We start from the raw sequence: 23,903 nt of genomic DNA on the forward strand, positions 1-23,903 counted from the left end.
GTCTCCAGTAAGATCTACTTGGTACCTGCAAATGACCCAGAGTAGCCACTATCAGGTAGTAGGCAGAGTTTGATAGACCATTTGTCTGACCCAGCATAGCACATGGTCTTGAGTATTGAGCAGCCAAGGGGAATAAAAATAGATACCCATACACAGGTGGGGAGAAGCATTGCATACTAGAGAGATTTAATTTTCTTCCTAAATTTGGGCCATTTCACGTAACTCGAATGGCATGTTATAGATTTGATAGTTTAAATACTCTGCTTTAGCTTGCCATATACAAATAAGAGTATGGTATTCCTTTCCCCTAATGTGCTCATAAATATTTAAAAAAAAAATTAAAAAAAAAAAAGCTAGGAGAATAACTTCTGGCAGCTTGGCTGTATTACATGGGCTTTCAAGTGGACTTGTATTTCTTTAGTGTCCTGCAAAACATGAGTTAAAGTCCTTCAAGTATCCAACAAGAGTTGGCACATCGGCGAGTTCTGATATTTGGTTGGTGATACTATGTACGCTTTTGTTTTTCTTTTCCAAATTTTTATAGATATTCCAAGCTCTGCTATAGAAATTACACCCCCTGAATCGTCTCTGCCATTCACACTGTCAACCACTGGTACGTCGGTGTCTGCATCCACACCAGTACTGCCACCACTACCTTCAGTTGATACGAACCCGCTGCTCAAGAATCTGAACAAGATACAATGCCCCCCTGCCCATACAGGTCAGTAATAAAACAGCAGTGAAGAGGGAACATCTTCAGGGGACATGTACAAGTTTTCATATTTAACTTGTAAGACTAGTGATTTCTGAAAGTGCTCTATGGGATTAGAGGACACAATTGAATTTCTGAGAAGGCAGGAAAGATCCTAGTAGATGGTAAGAAACTGAAGTCATAAGGTGGGAGGGAGATGAATAGAAATCGGGTCATTGGTAGAAGTGGGGACACAGGATTTAGATCTAAGAAGAAACATCTGTGAAAAGTAATGGGGTGAAGGAGGCAGTAGTGTGGCCAAAATTGGAGCAGCCCAGATAGTCTGTTCAAAGCAGACCATGTGGATATAATCAAAGGAGTTCTGTTTCAGTTATGTAGAAAGAAGCAAGGGTATCTGCTGATGGAGCATATGACAAGAGTACAAAATAGGGAGATGAATGTGGAAGAGGATGCTGGCACAATTAAGGAGATGGTGCTCTGAGGGCCATCTGCAACCTAAAGAACATATTAGGAGAGCCTGAGGAATTAATTTTTAAATCAGAGCTCGACATGCAGTTGTATAGATTGAAAAGGGACTGTCCATGAAGAAATGATGAAGAGGTCGGTAGTAATTCCCTGTACGTACCAGGATCAGTCCAGACCGCTGGGTTGTGTCTCCCTTCCAGCAGAGGGAGTCAGAGAAAAAAACTGAAAAGGCACCCCCTCTTAACCTGGTTCGAACTCTCTAGCCAAGAGAGGATGGATCAAATATGCAGGCTGTAACAAAGGGAGAAGGAGAATTAAGAATGTTGAAATGGTCAGATTAGAATGGAAGAAACTAAGATTTGGAGGGAGATTATATAAAGCAAAGATGAAGTCATGAAATTAGTGTTTTAGTTGGCTTAAATTAAAGATCAGGGTGGTTTGACGTAACTCCACAAGAGTTGAGAGCAGAATTAGACAGGCATGAACCTAGTCGTGGAATATTGCCTCCAAAATAGTGCTAAATGATAGAAAGCCTGGGAATAGTGGGAAAGTTAGAGATGGTATAAAAATGACACCAGTTGGGTCATGAAACAATTCTCACCTCCCTCCTACTGTGTGAAGGAAGAGACAGACATTGGGATGGCATAGATTGGATTATTTGGTGGTTCAATGGCAAGGAATCAAGGTGGTGAAGAATAGCAAGATCAACTCAATGGAAATGACCAGCTCCAAGGAGAGCACTAAATGGACTTGGAGCAGGGAGCTAGCTAGGGTTAGAGAAGACTTTGAATAATTGGAGTTGGGCAGCATAAATTGTAATGGAAGGTGTGTGGTAATTGTTCTAGAGAAAACTGCGTTCTTTGTGAATTGCTACCTTTTTTTTTTTTTAATTGAACCAATAATCAGAATTCTTCAAAAACTGATGTGCCAGAGCTTTCAAGACCACACAGGTCCCTTCTGGTCAAATCTGACAGAAGGTTTATGTAGTCTGTAATCTCATGTACAGCATAGTCTTCAAAGGAACCTTTTATGTGGCCCAACTTAGAAATCACCATCTGCCAAGAATTCTAGGGGGCGTGGAAACAAGTGGGGAAAGAGGCAGAGATAAAAATAGGAAGGAAAGTACATAGCAGAAAAATGAGTTACTATCTTGCAGGATGAACTTACCTATGCAGGATGGAAAACAAACGATTGCAGCTGAAGCTGTGTTCAGATGCGGGACAGACAGCCCAAATTGGGAGCAGTGTTAACCATGGGTGGTTTAACATTGTAATAAAAGTAGAATCCATTTTGTACCGAATAAAGGCTCAAGGAAGGGAGGGTAAAGAGTTGAAGGAGCACTTACATTAAACAATAGCAATGATAAAACAAATGGAACTAAGGCAGGAGGTAAGTGGAAGCTATAGGTCTGCATGAAGTAAGAGTAAATGCTCAAATTGTTTTTTTCTTGGGCCAGAAAAATCCACTACTGTCAGATGGTGACTCAAGGAATGTGTGGTGTCATTGAGCATAGTCTGCATCCATGACTTGAGAGGGTGATCAGCTTACTGTCCAGTATAATCAGAGTATGGCATGAACAAGCATGCAAGTGTGATACTGACTAGGAAACTGGGTAGATATGACGTGAAGTGATAAGAGATGCTCTTGAAACACTTTGAGAATTTTCTTTGGGGGTCACGTCCTGTGCTCTTATCTTTTTTGAATAATGTATATCATTGACTGGTCTCTGTCTGTAAACATTTTCTTCTTCTTCTTCTTCTTCAGAGCCTGCTGGTGGAACCACTCAAACGCCTTCACCTTTGGCAAGCATTTTTACTTCAGTTTCCAGTGGGACACTAGGGACGTGCACCCTCACAGTTACTCCATCCAATCCTACGCCTGTGCTGGCATCTCCTTCAGTTTCCATGGTACCTTCTGCTTCAGAGCCTGCCAACAGCACCACTCTGCCAAAGCTTGCTGTTCCACCAAGTGAGCCACTGGGCACCAAACTCTCCTCATCTTCCTCCCCCAAACAGGGAATCCTTTTTGGGATGCTGAGTGGAGCAACACCCAACTCTACAATGTCACCTGCCAACAAAGAGGCAGCATCAACCTTCAAACCTGTCTTTCCTACACCACTGAAAGTGGAAAATGCTGTATCGCCATTAGTCAACTCTTCTGAAGCATGTTCAGCACCTCTTGGTCCTGTAACTGGGGTTGCTACAAACACTACATTCAAACCAATTTTTGGGAACTTTACTCCAGCTACCAACAGCTCCACAACGGTATCACCTTTCACATTTAATAAGACACCTGTGGCAACCATCAATGCTTCTCCTGCAGCAGCACCCACAACCAGCAGCTCTGTACAAGCTGGGCTTCACAATGCTATCTACACTGCTAGTCCTGCAGTTGGCACTAGCACTACACAGAGTAACATCACTGATTCTACTGTCAAAGCATCCTTTAACTTCGGACTCTCCAATGCACCCAGCAGTACTGCTGCTAACACCACTGTAGCACATTCATTCCAGTTCGGAGCCATTCCGAACCCAGCTCCCTCAACGGCAGCAGGTTTTGGTACAGGATTTCAGTTTAACAAACTGCCGGCCACTACAACAGTCTCCTCCACGGCTGCTCCTCAGCCCGCATCCGTCTTTGACCAGGCACCACCTGCTGGCACCAAGATTCCTTTTGGCATTTTCGGCAGTGCCTCGACAGCAGTAACAACCACAAGCAACAGCCAGCCCAGTCTGACGCTTGGTTCCTCCATATCCGCCTTCAGCGCACCGTTTGGCAGTAGTGGTAATGCACCTCCTCCCTACCCTGGTACAACTGGCCAGCCCGCCTTTAGCAACAATACAGCGGATGCCCAACAAATAGGCAGCAAGCCTGCCTCTGTTTCTTCAAACTTTTCTACCAGTAATGCCCCATTCAGTTTCGGGGTCTCCACCGTTCAGCCGGCCTTTGGAAATGCTGCCCAACCCCATTTCCCACAGAACAATTCCCAGGCACCTTTCAGTGCCAGTAATACTCAGCCAACATTTGGCAATACCGCATCTGCCTTCTTTGGAACCGCCACCCCAACAACTGGCACTTTCGGTTCTGCCAGCACCCAGACCACAACCAGCAGTACAAGTGGACTCATGTTTGGAGGGATTACGTCTTTAACCTTTGGGATGTCAAACCCATCAAGTACTGGAAGTTCTGCATTTAACACTGGAGCACAAAGCAGTGGCCCGGCTCCTGCCACAAGTGGATTTAATTTTGGACAGAACCAGTCATCGAGTGCAGCAGCCACCTTTGGAATTGGCCTTCATAGCAGCAGCTCAGCCCCTGTGATGACCCCGTTCGGTTTTGGAGGGGGACAGAGTGGGTCAGCAAGCACAGGAGCCACCTTTGGTTCCCCTGCCGTACAGTCGCAGGCGCTGAGCACGCAGAATCAGAGGGCACAATTCTCCTTTGGTACACCTGGCGCAGCAGAGAGCAAGCTTTCCTTCGGAGGTAAGGAGCAGAAGCAGGCGGGATATTCCCTTGCTTTATAAATGTATGTAAGGTTGGGGGAGGCTGTCTTGCAATCATTGTTAGCATATTAAAACCATTCACATATTGGAATACACCTAATCAAAAAAAAAAATCACACAAACACACCAGGTCTTTTGGGTACCGATGTGGCTTTGCTTCTCTTACTGGCTTGATTGGCTGGGATCACAAAGCGGCACATGATGTGGAATCCTAGGGCAGACAGATTTTTGTGCCAATCCTGAGGAGACCTGGGTTCAAGATTCTGTGAAGGACTTGGCCACGCAAGAAGTATTCAGTAAAAGGCAGGTTTTGGATATGGAACACAAAGATGGGTCTGGAAAAATTTAGAACAAGAATACTTAGGTGCCAGCTAAAATTTTAGGAGCCAGAAATTTTTTTTCCTTTTTTTTTTTGTTTTTGACAACTTTCACTTGTTTTCTTTAGTCCAATTTTTTTCATTTCTTTAAATTTTCTTTGCTCTTCCCATCTCCTTCCTACATGTACTCTACTCCCCCCCCCCTTCTAGCTTTGCCTTCCTACATGTACTCTACTTCCCCCCCTCTTCTAGCTTTGCCTTCCTACATGTACTCTACTTCCCCCCCCTCTTCTAGCTTTGCCTTCCTACATGTACTCTACTTCCCCCCCCTCTTCTAGCTTTGCCTTCCTACATGTACTCTACTTCCTCCCCCCCCCTCTTCTAGCTTTGCCTTCCTACATGTACTCTACTTCCTCCCCCCCCTCTTCTAGCTTTGCCTTCCTACATGTACTCTACTTCCTCCCCCCCCTCTTCTAGCTTTGCCTTCCTACATGTACTCTACTTCCTCCCCCCCTCTTCTAGCTTTGCCTTCCTACATGTACTCTACTTCCCCCCCCCCTCTTCTAGCTTTGCCTTCCTACATGTACTCTACTTCCCCCCCCCCTCTTCTCGCTTTGCCTTCCTACATGTACTCTACTTCCCCCCCCTCTTCTAGCTTTGCCTTCCTACATGTACTCTACTTCCCTCCCCCCTCTTCTAGCTTTGCCTTCCTACATGTACTCTACTTCCCTCCCCCCCTTCTAGCTTTGCCTTCCTACATGTACTCTACTTCCCTCCCCCCCTTCTAGCTTTGCCTTCCTACATGTACTCTACTTCCCTCCCCCCCCTTCTAGCTTTGCCTTCCTACATGTACTCTACTTCCCTCCCCCCCTCTTCTAGCTTTGCCTTCCTACATGTACTCTACTTCCCCCCTCCCCCCCCCTCTTCTAGCTTTGCCTTCCTACATGTACTCTACTTTCCCCCCCCTCCCCCCCTCTCTAGCTTTGCCTTCCTACATGTACTCTACTTCCCCCCTCCCCCCCCCTCTTCTAGCTTGCTTCTCACATGTACTCTACTCCCCCCCTCCCCCCCCCTCTTCTAGCTTTGCCTTCCTACATGTACTCTACTCCCCCCCTCTTCTAGCTTTGCCTTCCTACATGTACTCTACTTCCCCCCCTCCCCCCCTCTTCTAGCTTTGCCTTCCTACATGTACTCTACTTCCCCCCCCCTCCCCCCCCTCTTCTAGCTTTGCCTTCCTACATGTACTCTACTTCCCCCCCCTCCCCCCTCTTCTAGCTTTGCCTTCCTACATGTACTCTACTCCCCCCCCCTTCTAGCTTTGCCTTCCTACATGTTACTCTACTACTCCCCCCCCCCCTCTTCTAAGCTTTTGCCTTCCTACATGTACTCTACTTCCCCCCCTCCCCCCCCCCTCTTCTAGCTTTGCCTTCCTACATGTACTCTACTTCCCCCCTCTCCCCCCCCCTCTTCTAGCTTGCCTTCCTACATGTACTCTACTCCCCCCCCCTTCTAGCTTTGCCTTCCTACATGTACTCTACTTCCCCCCCCTCTTCTAGCTTTGCCTTCCTACATGTACTCTACCTTCCCCCCCCCTCTTCTAGCTTTGCCTTCCTACATGTACTCTACTTCCCCCCCCCCCTTCTAGCTTTGCCTTCCTACATGTACTCTACTTCCCCCCCCTCTTCTAGCTTTGCCTTCCTACATGTACTCTACTTCCCCCCCCCTTCTAGCTTTGCCTTCCTACATGTACTCTACTTCCCCCCCCTCTTCTAGCTTTGCCTTCCTACATGTACTCTACTCCCCCCCCCCCTTCTAGCTTTGCCTTCCTACATGTACTCTACTCCCCCCCCCCCCTTCTAGCTTTGCCTTCCTACATGTACTCTACTCCCCCCCCCCCCTTCTAGCTTTGCCTTCCTACATGTACTCTACTCCCCCCCCCTCCCCCCCCCCCCTCTTCTAGCTTTGCCTTCCTCTAGGTACCATTTCTCTCCCTCATAGCCCCTGCAGCCTTTCTTTTATGTGACTCGGTGATAATAATCAGTCCTGGGCTGCCACTACAATGACAGCACCTGGGCAACCTGGCACTCGGGTTTTTCTAGCCTTGCCAAAAGATAGATATGGACAAAAATAGGCTGAATATAAAGTTAAGTAAACCTGTGGCTTTCCCTGTATTCTGGAGTGTTAGAGGCATACATCTTCCCTTCTATGGGAGGTCTCTCACTTTTTATTTTTATTAAAGTATAATACTGGAAGAGCTAGTGAAGACAAGTACAGTAATGGAATTCAAAAGGGCATGGGATAAACACAGAGGAGCCCCCTAGTGGCTAGAGGATGGAAATGAAGAAACTGGGTAACCTATGGTCACTTTTGGTATAAGCCTTTGGCATGGGATGTAACTTGCATGGAGCAGCAGTTAGTCCTAAACAACTTGCTAGGCAAATTGGACAGACCATTTGGGTCTCTATCTGCACTCATTTACTAGGTTACTATAAATGAGTCCTTGAGCTAGCATTTAAAACAAATGTTCATTTTTAAACATGGTACTTGTATTTGATTCCAGTAGAACTCCTCTGGTAGAAATTTGTATGTTTAATCTCTTCTCTATATAGAAATGAATGAAAGATAGAAGATAGCAGCTGCACACTTTTTTTTTTCTCCTTTCATTTTTTAAACCACTTTTATTCATGATGTGAAACTCAAGAAAAGACCAAATAGCATTATAAATACAGTAGGTGAAACAATTTTCTCCCTCATAAGCATCCCTCCACACCTGTCATAACTCTTATCCCTAGCCACCCTCCCTTATCTGGACAAATTGCAAACCAAAATTATAAACGACATATAGTTCTGTGTTCATGGATGCTTCTCAACGACTATTAATGATAACGGAAGGCAGGTCAAGTTCTCCCATACTCTAGATATCATGAGGGATCACTCTGGTTGGTCCCTTGTCATGAGTTTCCATTGATTGGATTTCAGCTTGAAGACAAAAAGATTTGTCTTCAGTTATCTGTTTGAGAGGGCATCCATCAGTTTGGAAAATCTGACATAGTGAACTTATCAAAGCTGAAGTACAAAATTCCACTTGAAGCATGTCCTACAATTTGACATACCGTAATGGTGGTGCTTTAGTATCCAACCAGTGTAAAAGTATACAATGCTTTGCTACTAACGCAGCCTTAAGCAAGAAAATTCTCTGTAGGTATTTCAAAAACATGTTTGATATTAATACCTAGCAGATAAAAATAATTATGCATAGGTACAGAAGAATGTAACCTATTCCTCAGACAATTACTGAATCCCAAAAGCAAGCAACTTAATACCATAAGCAGTGTAATATTGCTGGTTCTTGAACATTTTCTACAAACTACAAATTCTGCAAACCTTGCCTTGAATTCCTGGAGGGCAGGCATTACCTATGTAATGCAAAACTGGGTTTTTTTGATACATAACATTCTCAGAACTTTTGGATATCAATAGGCTTTCTCCATATCTTTGAACAAGATATTACAATTTAAGTCCTAACTCCCAGCTAGGTCTATCAGTCTCATATGTAGAAATGGTATGAATGTATTTATATAACTACAGAATCATTTCCTTTTTATACAGTTGAAGCAAAACAAACTCTTTAGAATTGAAAGATGTCTTCAATAAAGTGACACAATGTTGAACTTGTAAATAGAGAAAGAGGTCCATATTACTCAAACCCATCTTCAGTTTGTTCTACAAATGGTGGTTTTTTCCTAGCCTGTAGCCAGACTCAGGACCAATGGGTTATGTGCTCCCCTGCTCTCAGATGGAGACTGAGTCCTGTTTCAAAGATGTCACCTTAGATATACCCCTGCAGTGACCTCAGCCCAGCAGTATCTCTCTGTCTCCTAGCAGATGTGGACATGCTATCCCCACACCAGCAGTGGTGTTTAGTGGGATTGCAGTACTCATTGGAAGAAGAACATTTACCTTTAAATTGGAGAGAGATCGAGCCCCACTCTCCTGCAGCGATACCTAATGGTCCCTCCCCAGTTGAGAATTCCTGAGGTCCCCTAGAGGTGAGCCTTGGTCCGGTAGCCGGTTCCCGGCGTGTACTTTACTTTACTGCTGAAGCAGCTGAAAGGCAGTGGGTGCAGGAAGCCTAGCGCGGAGGTGATGGCCTAAGCCAGGGCTTCCCAAACCTTTAGCCAATGCATCCCCCATTTTAGCACTTGAAAATTCACACGATCCCAGAAGACAACCAAAACTAGCAGGCGTGTGGTCCCCCCCTCTCTCTCAACCTACAAGCCCTACAGAGGTCCCCCTCTCAACCTCCACTCCATCCAATCCATTTCACATCCCCCACAGCTGATCCTCTCTCCCCAAAGCCCTTCTTATAACCCTCAACTGATTCTCCTGCATCCCCTCCCTTTCATTCGATTCTCATCCCATTCTCTCACATTGACCCCTCCAGCTGATCTCTTCTCAGCCCCCCTCGTCCTCTAATGCTGCTGCCACCTGAAAATTGCTGACATTTGAGGCATTTGTGACCCCCATTTGGGGTCCCGACCCACAGTATGGGAAGCCCTGGCCTAAGCCCTCTTCCCCTGCAGCCAGAGACAGTCTCTGTACTCAGCCGGTAAGTGCTGAGCCCAGGTAAGTATAAAAGTAGGACTCCTCTGATTCAGAGATGTGGAAGGGCTCCAGTAAGCCTTTTCTCCAGTCTCTTGCTCGGTGCGCCGTACCAACTATGTTCCCAATCCCGTTGGGGCAGGGAAGGGGGTTTCAGAGCGGATTGAGCCGCCCTCCGATGGGCTAGGCCCCACTACAGGCTTGGTGGGCACTCTACGTGGCAGGCCGTGGAGGTGCCATCTTGCATGCAGTTTTGTGCGGTGCCATTTTTCCCCATAGACCATCGGAATGTGCAGTGTGGGCCGGCCCTATTGTGCACTTAACACACAAGTACACTCATATATTTATGTACAACTGGACACTTATCCTTACACACATCTGGGTGTATTTGTGCGTGCTCGAGTCCAAGCACTAGCTGGCTGAATGCACAAACTACACTGAACTATGGCTCTGGCAACAAAGCAGCACAAGTGACACTTTGTGCTGCCTGCCATATTAGTGCTGCACAGTCTGACCTAGAATCTTTTCTATGTCAGCACTGTGAGGAGGCCTAGGGAGGGCTGGACTCTCAGGACTTCTACAAGCCCAGCCCCTCCCAGTTGGAGGACTGGTCAGCTACGACCTTATACAGTAGCACCCCAGATCCGTGCCAATCCCAGGGCTGCGCCGTCCTAGAGAGGGCAGTTCAGCAGTACCTATCCCAGTTCCTCCTGGGCTAGGTATGGACCTGTTGACCTTTTCTTGGATGGAATTCTTTCAGGGCCTTCAAGCCTTTGTTCAGGTGCAGTCAGCTGCTGCCCCTGCCCGGACTGGGCCCTAGCTAGGAAGGCCTTGTTCTCCCAGCCCTATTAGTATGCCTTGGGACATGGCTTGCCTCACCAAGGGTATCTCTGACAGAGACCCAGACCCCCCTGGACGTCGAAGGGGATGCAGACTCATTGGAGGATAGGGAAATCCCTCCAGGCTTGGAGCCATACTGGACCATGTCTTTGTTAGCACATTGGAGACCATGGATTTTCCACAAAGATGAATTGCCGGCCCTGGTTTCCCAGACCCTGAAGACTGCTGAGTTCCTGGCACGGACTCATTGACGGAACGAAAGAAGAATCCCATCCTGGTGTCTCTATGGAAAGTCTCTTGCTATTTCCCTATGCTGGAAGCTATCCAGGAGTTGATTGATCTGGAGTGGGATGCCCCGGAAGCCAGTTTTAAAGGAGGTCCTGCATTAGAGGCCCTGTACCCTCTGGACCTGGCAGCCAGAGAACACCTGCATTTCCTGTAAGTGGATGCCCTGGTCTGCATCATTTCAAAGTGAACTATCCCAGCAGAGGGAGCAGCAGCCTTGAAGTATGTACACGATATGCGGTTGGAGTCTATCCGTTAGCCTTTGATGTGACAGCAATGACACTGCAGATCGCTTCCAGTTGTGCCCGGGTGGCTCGTTTGTGTCTGCTTCTCTCGAGAGGTAGATAGCTCAGGGAAGCATTCCAGAGAGGTGATAGCCTGCCATGGCCTTCCTAGCGGATGCTAGCTCTGACCTGGTGCATACCTCGGCCAGAGTAGTGGCCAGAAGACAGCTATGGCTGCGAAATTGGTCAGTGGACGCAACCTTTAAGGCAAACCTCACAAAGATGCCTTTTAAGTGATCCCTCCTTTTGGAAGTGAATTGGAAAAGCTAGCCAGTAAGTGGGGTGAATCTCCAGTGCCGCAGCTACTGAAAGATAGGACGCAGCGCCCCTCGCCCATGAGGGGTTGGGCCAGGGGCTCCCAGCGCTTTTGGCCCTCCAGAAACTCATTTTAAGGTATATCGACCCTCTGGAAGGTCTGTCCTTTCAGAGCCAAAACCAAAAAGAGGAACTGGTTTGGGCTCAGGTTCAACCCAAACTTCTCATTGAAGTTTGGCTGACCCATCCATGGGACAAGGAGGTAGGGAGCAGACTATACCTTTTCTATTAGCGGTGGGTGGAGTTCACATCAGACAAATGGGTACTGGACATCATATAAGAAGGATACGCTTTGGAATTTTGCAGCATCCCTCTAAACATGTTCATGTCACCTTGTCACTCCCAGCACAAACTGGCAGTGGAATCTGTTAAGGCTCCTCAGTTTGAGGGCTATAACTCTAATACCTACACCCCAGGAACATACAGGCATTACTCCATCTATTTCATCGTACCCAAGAAGGAGGGTTCATTTTGCCCCATCCTGGACCTCAAGAGCATCAATTGTCACCGGATAATTCACTTCTGCATGGAAACTCTTTGCTCTGTCATAATGGCCGTACAACTGGGAGAGTTCTTAACATCCCTGGGCCTCTCTGATATCTTCATATTAGAACCAGTCAGGACCACCAGCGTTTCCTATGCTTTGCGGTACTGGGCTGCCGTTATCAGTTCCAGGCCTTTTTCTTTGGCCTGGCAACTGCCCCCAGAACATTCTCAAGAATTATGGTGGTCATGGCGGCAGCACTGAAGAAAGAAGGGATCCTGGTGCACCCTTACTTAAACAACTGGCTGATCTGGGCAAAGTTCTTGGCAGAGAGCCTCCAGATGACCAGCAGGGTCATGTCCCTGCTCCAGGAACTTGGTTGGGTCGTGAACATGGACAAGAGCAGCCTCAAGCCCTCCCAGTCCTTAGAGTACTTGAGAGTCTGACTTGGCACCAAACAGGACAGTGTCTCCCTCTCTCCCTCCCTCAATGATAAGGAAGCTGTTGTACCAAGTGCATCGGTTGAAACCAATGCGCCCCAGGGTGTGGAGCTATCTCCAGGTCCTTAGCCTGATGGCGTTCAACCCTGGAGATAGTACCATGGGTGAGGACAGCCACTCCAATGATCCCTGCAGTCACGATGGAACCCACTGTCTCAAGACTACTCGATTCATCTCCACCTACTGATGGAAGTATGTTCTCGGCTCCAGTGGTGGCTACAGGAAGTTCACCTAAGCAAGGGTGTAAGCCTGTCCCACCGAACTGGCTAGTCTTCACAATGGACGCCACCTACGAATCTTGTCCCAAAAAGCTACCACCTTAGGGCAGCGCCATCATATATGGATATAGGTTCCTCCTTGTCCACAGTGTCTCCAGCACTTGCTAGACGTGGTTGGAAACATAGCGTGTAATTTAACAATGCTCTTGTATAGAAGTGGATATAGAGCATTTTGCCACCCTAAAAAACACAAAGTCCCAGTCCTCAGATAAGGGGGCACCAAGATCCTGAGACCAGGCAGTAAGATAAGAACTTGTATGATGATAAAGCATTGTGAAATGCGCATATTTTGGAAATCACTCCTTTGATTTTATCAGTGTTCACAATAGTTTTCGAATAAGGATTTGGAGGGATGCAGCGCCTGGCCCCCCCCTTTAATGCCGTCAAAGTGCAAACCTGAGCAAAATTCAAGAAATGCTGTGCATACCCTGGATATTTACTCTGAAAATTAGCAAAATGTATTATAGTACCCTCCTTCCAAAGGTGTCCAATGCAGACAATACCCCCCCCCCCCCCCCCCAAACAGCCCACGCACAGAACTGAGGAGTCTAATCCTGCCGGGAAAACTAATATTGTAGAATAAATGAAAATATTTAAAGGAGCCCAATAATTTGATCTGCCATTGGGTCCAGTTTTTAAGCATATTCCCCATCGCTAGGGGCATAGAGGTCACTGGCCTCCACATCACCTAGGGCTGCCAAGGTAAGGCCTACAGCGGCATCACGTCCAACATGGCTTGTTCCAATCTCACCCACTGTTTAACTTCTCGTTGATTGTAGATATCTACCAGGGCCCTGAGCTGAACTGCACCAAAATACCACAACAGGTTTAGGAACACCCCATCCACCATTGTGCTTGGGAAGATATAGGACAGCTCGAGCCACACGAGGGGGCTGCTTCTTCCAAATGTAGTGAAGTCTTTTTCTGCCACACTTTTTTTTTTTAAAATGTTCGCAAAGATATGGATGGGTATAGTTGAGAGAGTATAAAAGCCTAGGTAATACGTTCACCTTAATGACCGCTATTCAGCCTACCCGGGAAAAATGTCTAAATCCTTCTCAATTTTGAGACTCAATTCTAGTTCTTGCCCCTAGTTCGGTTTGGTTGGGATTCTGCAATTTGTGCCCCAGGTTTTGTTTTGTTTTGTTTTTTTTTTTGTTTAGAGGAAGGGAATCTGGAGGTGGTTTAGACATCTTGGCTTAGGTACAGGTCAATACTGAAGAACTGCAGGTGGTGCACTTGGATATGTAGCAGTGCCTCAGTTTTCTTTACCTCAATCTGCTGCGTATAAACCCTCTTGTCTGGACTGATCTGTGGGTTTCAAGGAACAAAAAATTAGCAGGTAAGAACCAATTTTTTTTTTTTTTAATGTGCAGCAACCAATCACCCAGTGCTCTTATTAAGCAAGCCATATTATATATTTTAAAATTTGGAAAGTTGAATCCTCCTTCCTCTTTTGGTAACATTAATTTGACCAGATTTCCTAGATTTTTCCCCCTCCCAAATAAAATGGGAACAAGCTCTATTTAATATGTACCAGAGAATCACTGGAAGCATCTGTAGTACATGTTTGGGTACTTGCCAGGTTCTTGTGATCTGGTTTTTTACCTCTGTTGGAAACAGGATGCTGGGCTTGATGGACCCTTGGTCTGACCCAGCATGGCAATTTTTTGATGTTGTAGTTTAGGTAGTAATACCTTCTTGATTAGGATTATGCATCTCTGGATGGAAAGAGGAAGATTTAACTATCCTAACAGTTTTTGTTGGAAATTAGCATAGGCATAATGTTTATGGGATACCAATGAGAAGGGTGTCAGTGGACTTGTATCCTTACATATTTAAGGGACTAATTTCCATTGAAGTGGAAAATTTGGCAGTCATGCAAACTGCCTAAAATGTCCAAAGCCTCTGGTTTATCTAAATTGATTTTTAATCCAGAAAAGGACTCATACATTTTTTTTTTTTTTTTTTTTTAGGATGATTAAGAAAATGATATATTAGGGGCTCCAATGTTAGCACAAATAGTAAAGGGGATAGGGGACACCCTTGTCTGGTTTCCCTCTTCAGATCAAAGTGGTCAAAGAGGGTCCCATTCACCAGAATTTGTGCAGTGGGGATTAGTAGATAGTTAAATATGACCAGTTAAGTCCATGCACTGTAAGATATATTTCAAAAAGGACCATGAAACTGCCAAGCTTTTTCAGAATCAAATCCCACTATTAGAGTGTCTGTCTGATATGGAACCCTTGTAACAACTCCAACACCAATAACTCCTTAAGTATGTTAATACTGGATTTTCTTCCATATATGAAGCAGCCTGTCCTTTGATTAAAGGCAGTATATATATTAATCTATTAGCTGTACCCGGCCACACGTTGCCGTGGCTCAGTCTGGTTTAATTTCACAATGCGCATTAGCTCTGCTCCGGCCGTCCCAACTACCCCCCCTTCCCCGGCGGTGGATGGACTGGCTCGGTGATTCTTCTACCCTTTCCTCCTCCTGTGTGTAACTGTCCGGCAGTCCCTACTCCCTCCTCCCTTCCCCAGCGGCAGAGGAACGGGCTAAGCCGTTTCTCAGAGCAGCGATTCATCTGCCCTTTCCTCCTCCCCTCTGACACCCAGCACGTAGCGCAGAGCTCTATGGTCCGCACATGGGGGTAGAGCTGCTCTCTACTGCTCATTTGCGGGCCGTGGGTCAGAGGCCATTTATGTTGTAGATAGCGTGTGTTGCTTTAACATCCAACAGATAGTGCTGTTTTTCCAAAAGAACCATGGTTTTACCTGTCACAGGTGACATCTATATAATATAGGTATATAAAAACACACGCAAATTCGAATGCAACGTTGTGTCAAAATTTCAAAGCAATCAGTGAAGAACTTTTGGAGATTTAAGATTTTGAACAAATGAACATTTACATTTTTTATTTATATAGATTAGCCAAAACGGAGGCATAAACTCTAATATCTATATTCAAGTGATATCTGCCTATAAGATCCAGCCAAAGTCAGGTTTCTATCAGATTTAGGTAGGACCACTCCATTCCGTATATGTTCAGGCATAGACCCTATTTGCCATACTTTCAAACAAAACCCTTAAGTCATCTATGAATAAATCCTTCAAAGATTTATAAAAATTGGCATTGAATCAATAAGGTCCTGGAGCCTTAAAACATTTTAAAGAACATATAAGATGGAGTTCCATATTGGTAAAAAGGGCATTTAACTTACGGGCATCCATTTCAGAAATATGAAGAAGACTAACACTTTTCATAAATTCCTCCCTAGAAAGAGAATTTTCTTTTTCTGCTGCTTAAAGAGTAGCATAGAAATCTCTAAATACAGAAAGCATCTGATCACCTGGGTTTTTAATACTTGCATACTGTGATCCCTGTTGACCCTTAAGATTCAATAACATCCTATTAGCTTTATTCCTATAAAAATTTGTAGCTAAGATTGGATAGAATATCCAGCTTTACAGTGCAACAAATCGTTCAATTTATGCGGGGCAAGAAAATATTCCTGTTTTTGTAGGGGGGAACATGATTGTAGTCAAGGTAACTTTTTGCTCCTGGCTTACATAACATAAGAGATGCCATACTGGGTCAGACCAAGGGTCCATCAAGCCCAGCATCCTGTTTAGAACAGTGGCCAGTCCAAATCGCAAGTACCTGGCAAGTACCCAAACATTAAATAAATCTCAAACTACTATTGCTTAATAGCAATTTATGGATTTTTTCCTATAGGAACTTATCCAAACCTTTTTTAAACCCAGTTACACTAACTGCTGTAACCATATCCCCTGGTAACAAATTCTAGAGCCTAACTGTGTATCGTGTGAAAATTGTCTGATTTGTTTTAAATGAGCTATTTGCTAACTTCATGGAGTGCCCCCTAATCCTATCTGAGAGATTAAATAACTGATTTACATTAATCATGAAAGCACTTGAACAAGTTATGTAGACATCATATCCCTGTCATCTCTTCTCCAAACTGCACAACCCTAACCTCTTTAGCTTTTCCTCATAGGGCAACCGTTCTATGCCCCTTATTTTGGTCACCCTTCTCTGCAGTTTTTCCAGTGCAACTCTTTTTTTGAGATGCGGTGACCAGAATTGCACAGAAGATTCAAGATGTTTATCTAAGGCTACCCACAAAAGCGACACCATACCCATTACAGAACTTAAAAAAATAGCAGACACAATAACCCCAACCTTAACTAAAATAATCAACCTCTCACTAGACGGAGTAATGCCGGATACCTTGAAAGGAGCCATAATCAAGCCAATTAAGAAAAGAACCTTGACCCCTTAAATCTTAGCAACTACAGACCAGTCTCCAACTTACCCCTAATAGCCAAACTAATTGAAAAATCAGTTCAAAAACAACTATCGAACCACCTTGAAAATAACATACTATATCAGCACAACATGGATTCCGCAAACACTACAGTACAGAAACGTTGCTATTAGCTCTATCAGATAATATCTTAAGAGGATTCGATACAGGAACACACTACATTCTGGTTCTATTAGATCTCTCTGCAGCATTTGACACTGTAAATCACAGAATACTAATCAATAGACTGAAAGAAATAGGACTCACTAACAAAACACTAAAATGGTTCGAGTCATACTTAAACAATAGATGTTTTCAGGTACAAATCAAAAATGCACTTTCAGACAGTCAGACTGCTAACTGGTGTCCCACAGGGATCAGCCCTATCTGCAACACTCTTTAACATCTACCTCCTCCCAATATGTCACTTACTAGCAGGACTGGGAATCATACATTACATTTACGCAGGTGATATACAATTACTGTTACCCATTCCAAACACCATTGAAGAAACAAACTAGCCAATGTGTACCTAGAAATAATCAAACAGCTCCTAAACCAGATGGAATTGGTAATAAACATTGACAAAACTGAACTCTTACACATTGAACGTAAAAACACTCACCACACACAACCAACATTCACAATCAAAAATATTCAAACCACCAAGTTAGCAACAAAAGTTAGGGATCTAGGAGTAATAATTGACCCTGAGCTAAACATGAAACACATCTCACAGAAAATAAAAGAAAGTTATGCAAAACTAATGATCCTAGGAAGACTAAAACCTCTAACGATTAACAATTTTCGCACAGTTCTACAAGCAATGATATTCGCTAGCACAGACTATTGTAACGCCCTGCTTTTAGGACTACCTCAATCTACAATTTGGCCTCTGCAAATATTGCAAAACTCCGCTGCCAGAGTTTTGACAGGCATAAAAAAGTGACCATATTACAGGAACACTTGCTGAACTCCATTGGCTTCCAATTGAACAAAGAATACAATATAAAGCACTTTATAGATTATACAAACTAATCCATGATGATAAAGCAGACTGGCTTAACACGGCACTGCGTGTGCATGTACCACAAATAAAGCTCTACTAACTGTCCCCTCTGTCAAATCAGCACATCTCACGCAAGTAAGGGAAAGAGCACTGTCACTGGCTGGTCCTGTACTCTGGAACACCATGCCACTCGAAATAAGACTACAGACAAATCTGAAATTATTCAAAACTAATCTGAAAACCTGGCTTTTTAAACACACATTTTATAAAGATAAAGAAAAGGAGAAAAATAGTTGAGAGATAAGGATGCACCAAGCTAGAAGTTTTTTTAGTAACCTACATAAGCATATTAATGTTAAAATCAAACTGCCTAATTTGTTCCTAACAATCAGGTTTAACTTACACACCTAGTTTATTATTTTAAATTTTTACTGTACTATGATGGCACACGAGTAATTTGTAATCTATACCACCCATATTTCTCTTTATCGTGCCCTTCTGTAAACCGTTGTGATGGTATTTAACCTAATGACGGTATAGAAAAACTTTTAAATATATCGGCATTCGGGCTTCTTTTCTTCTTAATTAGATAACCTATGATATTGCCTCCCAGTACAGTCCAGGATTGTCTCTATGAATAGGATTGTGGAGTTCCTATTCCTGTCAGCACTTTGTGAAAATTTTGGAAACTCCTTATCCAAGGACAAGGACGGGGACCTCTTCCATAAAGAAGGCAGAGAGGAGTCTGCACCACTAGACATTACACTTGAGACAGGACTGTTCTCAGTTTGAGACATTCAGCCTCCTGAACAGTATCTCTGAGCATAAAATATAGTCTATACGGGTACACATGGGCCCTGGCCTGGTGAGTATAATCTTTAGAAGTAGGATTTAAAATTCTCCATAAATCAAGGAGTCTCAAATGTGAGCACAAAAAGGTATTCCTTTACTAGGATTTATAGGTTCATCTCTGAAATCCGTCCATTCCAGGGTCCAAAAGGACAGGAAATTCCCCTAAGGAAAGCACTTGGGAGACCAATGAGCTGAAAAAGCCATGATCATATATATTAAGGGCTGGATTTTAAAAGGGTTACGCGCTTAAGTTAAGCGTGTAACCCTTAAAAACAAACAAAAAAAAACCTACGCGCGCAGAGTCCATTTTGCATAGGCTCGGCAGCGCGCGCAAGCCCTGGGGCTTTGCTAGGGGGGCGTGTCGGGGGCGGCGTGCCGGCACGGCAGCGGGCCATCGGCACGCGCGAGTTACGCCTGCTTCGAGCAGGCATAACTTGTGCGATAAAGGTGGGGGGTTTAGATAGGGCCCGGGGGGGTGGAGGGAACAGGCAGCGCGCGCAGTGCTCTGCGCGCGCAAGTTGCACAAATGTGCACCCCCTTGCGCGCATGCCGACCCCGGATTTTATAAGATCCACGCAGCTACGCGCGTATCTTATAAAAATCCAGCGTACTTCTGTTCACGCCTGGTGTGCGAACAAAAGTACGCGTGTGCGCTGTTTTTAAAATGTACCCCTAAGCGCATAGACAGATAAAATTTAATTTTGGGGGGTATAAAGTACCCATAAGAAAATATATCTCACTTTCCTATGACTCTTCCAGTTTAAAGGGAACATTTAACAGAATGGCAACCCCTTTACTTTTGGTAAAACTAGAGGCAAAATAGACTTGAGAAACCCACCTTCTTTCAATCTTTGATGTTCCACATTAAGGGGCGGATTTTCAAAGGCCCACGCACGTAAATCCGGAAGGATTTACGCGCCCCGGGACAGGCGTAAGTCCCGGGGCTTTTGTAAGGGGGCGTTTCGGGGGCAGGCCCGGGGACGTGGCGCCGGCCCAGGGGCGTGGTCGAGGCCTCCGGCCAGCCCCCGGGACCGGAGAACGGAGCGGGGCTGCCGGCTGACGCGCGCAAAGTTAAGGGGGGGGGGTAGATAGGGCTGAGGAGGTGGGTTAGGTAGGGGAAGGGAGGGGAGGGCGAAGGAAAGTTCCCTCCGAGGCCGCTCCGAAATCGGAGCGGCCTCGGAGGGAACGGAGGCAGGCTGTGCGGCTTGGCGCGCGCAGGCTGCCGATTTTGCGCAGCCTTGCGTGCGCCGACCCCAGATTTTATAAGATACGCGCGGCTACGTGCGTATCTTATAAAATCAGGCGTACTTTTGTATGCGCCTGCTGCGCGAACAAAAGTACACGCTCGCGCAACTTTTTAAAATCTGCCCCTAAGTGCATTTCTTGCAGGAACACAATGGAACATTTAGCCTGTTTAAGAGACTGAGAACCTTTTTTCTCTTTTGATAGTTATGCCTAAGCTACCTACGTTCCAAGTGATTAGCTTTTAAATTAGACATTTTAACCTTTCTAAAAGGGAAGAAAAGTAAAGTCATTCGAATCTTCGATCTGCATAATTAACTTTCCCCATGGCTATTGTGAATCGTATCTTATACGATATACCAGAGAAATTGTGTGGGATTCTCCAGCATGAGGTTTCCTAGAGAAGCATACCAGAGTTAAGAGAGAGCAATATCTTGATATATTTCTCAAAGAACAGATCTCCCAGCAGTCATCCAGCAATACTCTTCAATCCCCCCACCGCCCCACCAAGTATCCCATATATAACCAAACAAATGACAAATTAAACCTTTAACTGCTATATATATCAGGGAACTTAGATGCATAGGGCACCACCCTTAGTAGTTACCCTTTATTTAAAAAAAAAAGTGTGTGTATATGTATAGCCCCAAATTAAAAGATCCATATTATCCCAATCTGAGGAAAACCCATATCTTGGCTAAGAATTAAACTCCACTACGCAGAATCCAGTTAATGTGGCAAACAAAACAAGAGGCCTTGAGGCGTGCATCTCCTCCATAATACTGCATGCGGAAAAAACACACCTTTAATTTTTCACGAACTGATTTATTGTAATTTATTATTCCTAGGGTCTGCTGTATCAACATTACAACGCCATACAACTTTTACAAAATTCTGCAGCTAGATTAATCGCTGGAAACAAAATTCAATCATATCACACCCATTGTCATTAACTTACCCTGGTTCTTCCCTTTTAGAGCCAGAATCAAATTATAAGATACTAACAATAATACATAAACTTGTGAAATATTCAGCTACACCATGGGTTTGGTTTCTAAACTACATATTTATGCTCCAACACGCTCCCAAAGGTCCACTTGAAATTGCATCTATTAGAATAGCTCATATAGGTGAAGTAAGAGCTTTTTCTATTGTTGGACCGACACTTCGGAATACAATAACCTGCCTGCCTGAGATCGATGACTGACTCAGAAAAAGACTCAAAACATGGCTGCTTAAAGAAAGAATTTGGTTAACTCTCAAGTTATAACTATATATCCCAGTGTAAATTTGTAGTTTTTGTTTTTATATTTTATTGGTTTTTAAAATACTTTGATTTCCAATGTATGGTTATGACAATCTTGTTGATTGCTGTTATTTTTTTATTTATTATGCATATTGAGTTTGTTAAACTATTTTTGATCTCCTTTTTTGGAACAGCAGTATACAAGAGTTTTTTTAAAAATAAAAAGAAAAAAATGCTGTATTCTGCATAGTTCAGACTGCAGTCTTACACAGAGGGATAACACAAAACTGCCATTACACCAGAAACAGCATCTCATCACCATGGTATCCAGTTGAGAACTTTTTTAATCATTCGTTTTCATCCAAGTAGAGTTACTAGGGATCGAGATGTGCAGAATTGTAAAGAAATCTTTCCCTCAAGCCAAACATGAGCTTTGTCTCAGTTTGCTCAGACCTGTTTAAACATAAGATTCGTTTTCAACTGCAACACCCAGATTCCTTCCATTTTAAGGGCACCACATTGGAAAAATCTTGAAAGATTAACATTTTGTGATTCTTAGTCCTGATTGCATGCAGTTTGTCCAAATTGGTGGTTTTTGCCACATAGCTCAAATTTCACCAAGACCATTCTCGGACGCATGTTGGTGGATGTCTTGGGAATACACTGTGAGCACGCTCAATTGTATCTACCCTTCAGGTCAGGCAACTGCAGAGCATGAGGAAACCAATCCTGCAAGGCTCTTCATCGCCTGATGTCCGGTAATCCAATAATTCTCAAGCTCTTCTGGCACGATCTGTTCTTGGTCATTTGGTTTTGGTTCTTGTGCACATACGTGTTCTCCAGTTAGCCATTTAATTGGCCATATCTGACAATGTGTCCTCCGCCAGTGAAATCCTGAGTTCTGCAATGTCATTAGTCTTCCCAAAATCAGCGAATCTTTCAGTTCCGTGATATTTTGATTAATTTATCCAGTTTATGATCCAAAGCATTTACCACCACTGAGGTTAGTGTGTAGTGATAAACTTTCAAAAGCGAAACTGATAAAATGAGAAAAATTGTTAGAAAAAAACTGAAAGGAGCAGCTACAAAAGTAAAAAATGTGCAAGAGGCATGGTCATTGTTAAATACCATTCTAGAAGCACAGTCCAGATGTATTCCACACGTTAAAGGTGGAAAGAAGGCAAAATAATTATCGGCATGGTTAAAAGGGGAGGTGAAAGAAGCTATTTTAGCCAAAAGATCTTCATTCAAAAATTGGAAGAAGGATCCAACAGAAGAAAATAGGATAAAGCATAAACGTTGGCAAGTTAAATGTTGATAAGACAGGCTAAGAGAGAATTTGAAAAGAATTTGGCTGTAGAGGCAAAAGCTCACAGTAAACTTTTTAAAATATATTCGAAGCAGAAAGCCTGTGAGGGAGTCAGTTGGACCGTTTAGATGATCGAGGGGTTAAAGGGGCACGTAGAGAAGATAAGACCATCGCGGAAAGATTAAATTATTTCTTTGCTTTGGTGTTTACTGAAGAGGATGTTGGGGAGGTACCCGTAATGGAGAAGGCTTTCATGGGTAATGATTCAGATGGACTGAATCAAATCACGGTGAACCTAGAAGATGTGGTAGGCCTGATTGACAAACTGAAGAGTAGTAATCACCTGGAAGGATGGTATACACCCCAGAGTTCTGAAGGAACTAAAAATGAAATTTTCAGACCTTTTGGTAAAAATTTGTAACCTTTCATTAAAATCATCCATTGTACCTGAAGACTGGAGGATAGCAAATGTAACCCCAATATTTAAAAAGGGCTCCAGGGGCGATCCGGGGAAACTACAGACCGGGTTAGCCTGACTTCAGTGTCAGGAAAAATAGGTGAAAGTGTTCTAAACAGCAAAATCACAGAACATATAGAAAGACATGGTTTAATGGAACAAAGTCAGCATGGCTTTTACCCAGGGCAAGTCTTTGCCTCACAAATCTGCTTCATTTTTTTGAAGGAGTTAATAAACGTAGATAAAGGTTAAACCGGTAGATGTATACTTGGATTTTCAGAAGGCGATTGACAAAGTTCCTCATGAGGCTTCTAGGAAAGTAAAAAGTAATGGGATAGGTGGCAATGTCCTTTCGTGGATTGCAAACTGGCTAAAAGACAGGAAACAGAGAGTAGGATTAAATGGACAATTTCTCAGTGGAAGGGAGGGAGGGCAGTGGAGTGCCTCAGGGATCGGTATTGGGACCCTTACTTTTCAATATATTTATAAATGATCTGGAAAGAAATATGACGAGTGAGATCAAATTTGCCAGATGATACAAAATTGTTCAGATGTAGTTAAATCACAAGCAGATTGTGATAAAATTGCAGGAAGGAAACCTTGTGAGACTGGAAAATTGGGCATCCAAATGGCAGATGAAATTAATGTGGATAAGTGCGAGGTGAGTGCAATATAGGGAAAAATAAACCCATGCTATAAATTCCACAATGTTGGGTTCCATATTAGGTGCTACAACCCAAAGATCTAGGTGTCATAGTGGATAACACATTGAAATCGGTTCAGTGTGCTGCGGCAGGTCAAAAAAGCAAACAGAATGTTGGAATTAATAGAAAGGGAATGGTGAATAAAACGGAAAATGTCATAATGCC

At 44.0% G+C, this 23,903-nt stretch overlaps 1 protein-coding gene across 3 annotated transcripts in view; it reads left to right on the forward strand.

Annotated features, from left to right (window-relative positions):
- The window catches only part of POM121 (POM121 transmembrane nucleoporin), a 113,691-nt gene that overhangs the window by 81,201 nt on the left and 8,587 nt on the right, over positions 1-23,903 (forward strand). For 2 of the 3 annotated variants that reach the window (XM_029612946.1, XM_029612948.1), the window contains exons 10-11: positions 545-721; positions 2,942-4,660. In XM_029612946.1, coding sequence (XP_029468806.1) covers positions 545-721; positions 2,942-4,660 — 1,896 coding nt within the window. Of the gene's footprint in view, positions 1-544; positions 722-2,941; positions 4,661-21,964; positions 22,255-23,903 lie in introns of those variants that run through there. The other variant, XM_029612947.1, reaches the window with a different exon arrangement.

Source organism: Rhinatrema bivittatum, chromosome 8 (assembly GCF_901001135.1).
Source record: "Rhinatrema bivittatum chromosome 8, aRhiBiv1.1, whole genome shotgun sequence".
Taxonomy (NCBI): Eukaryota; Metazoa; Chordata; class Amphibia; order Gymnophiona; family Rhinatrematidae; genus Rhinatrema; species Rhinatrema bivittatum.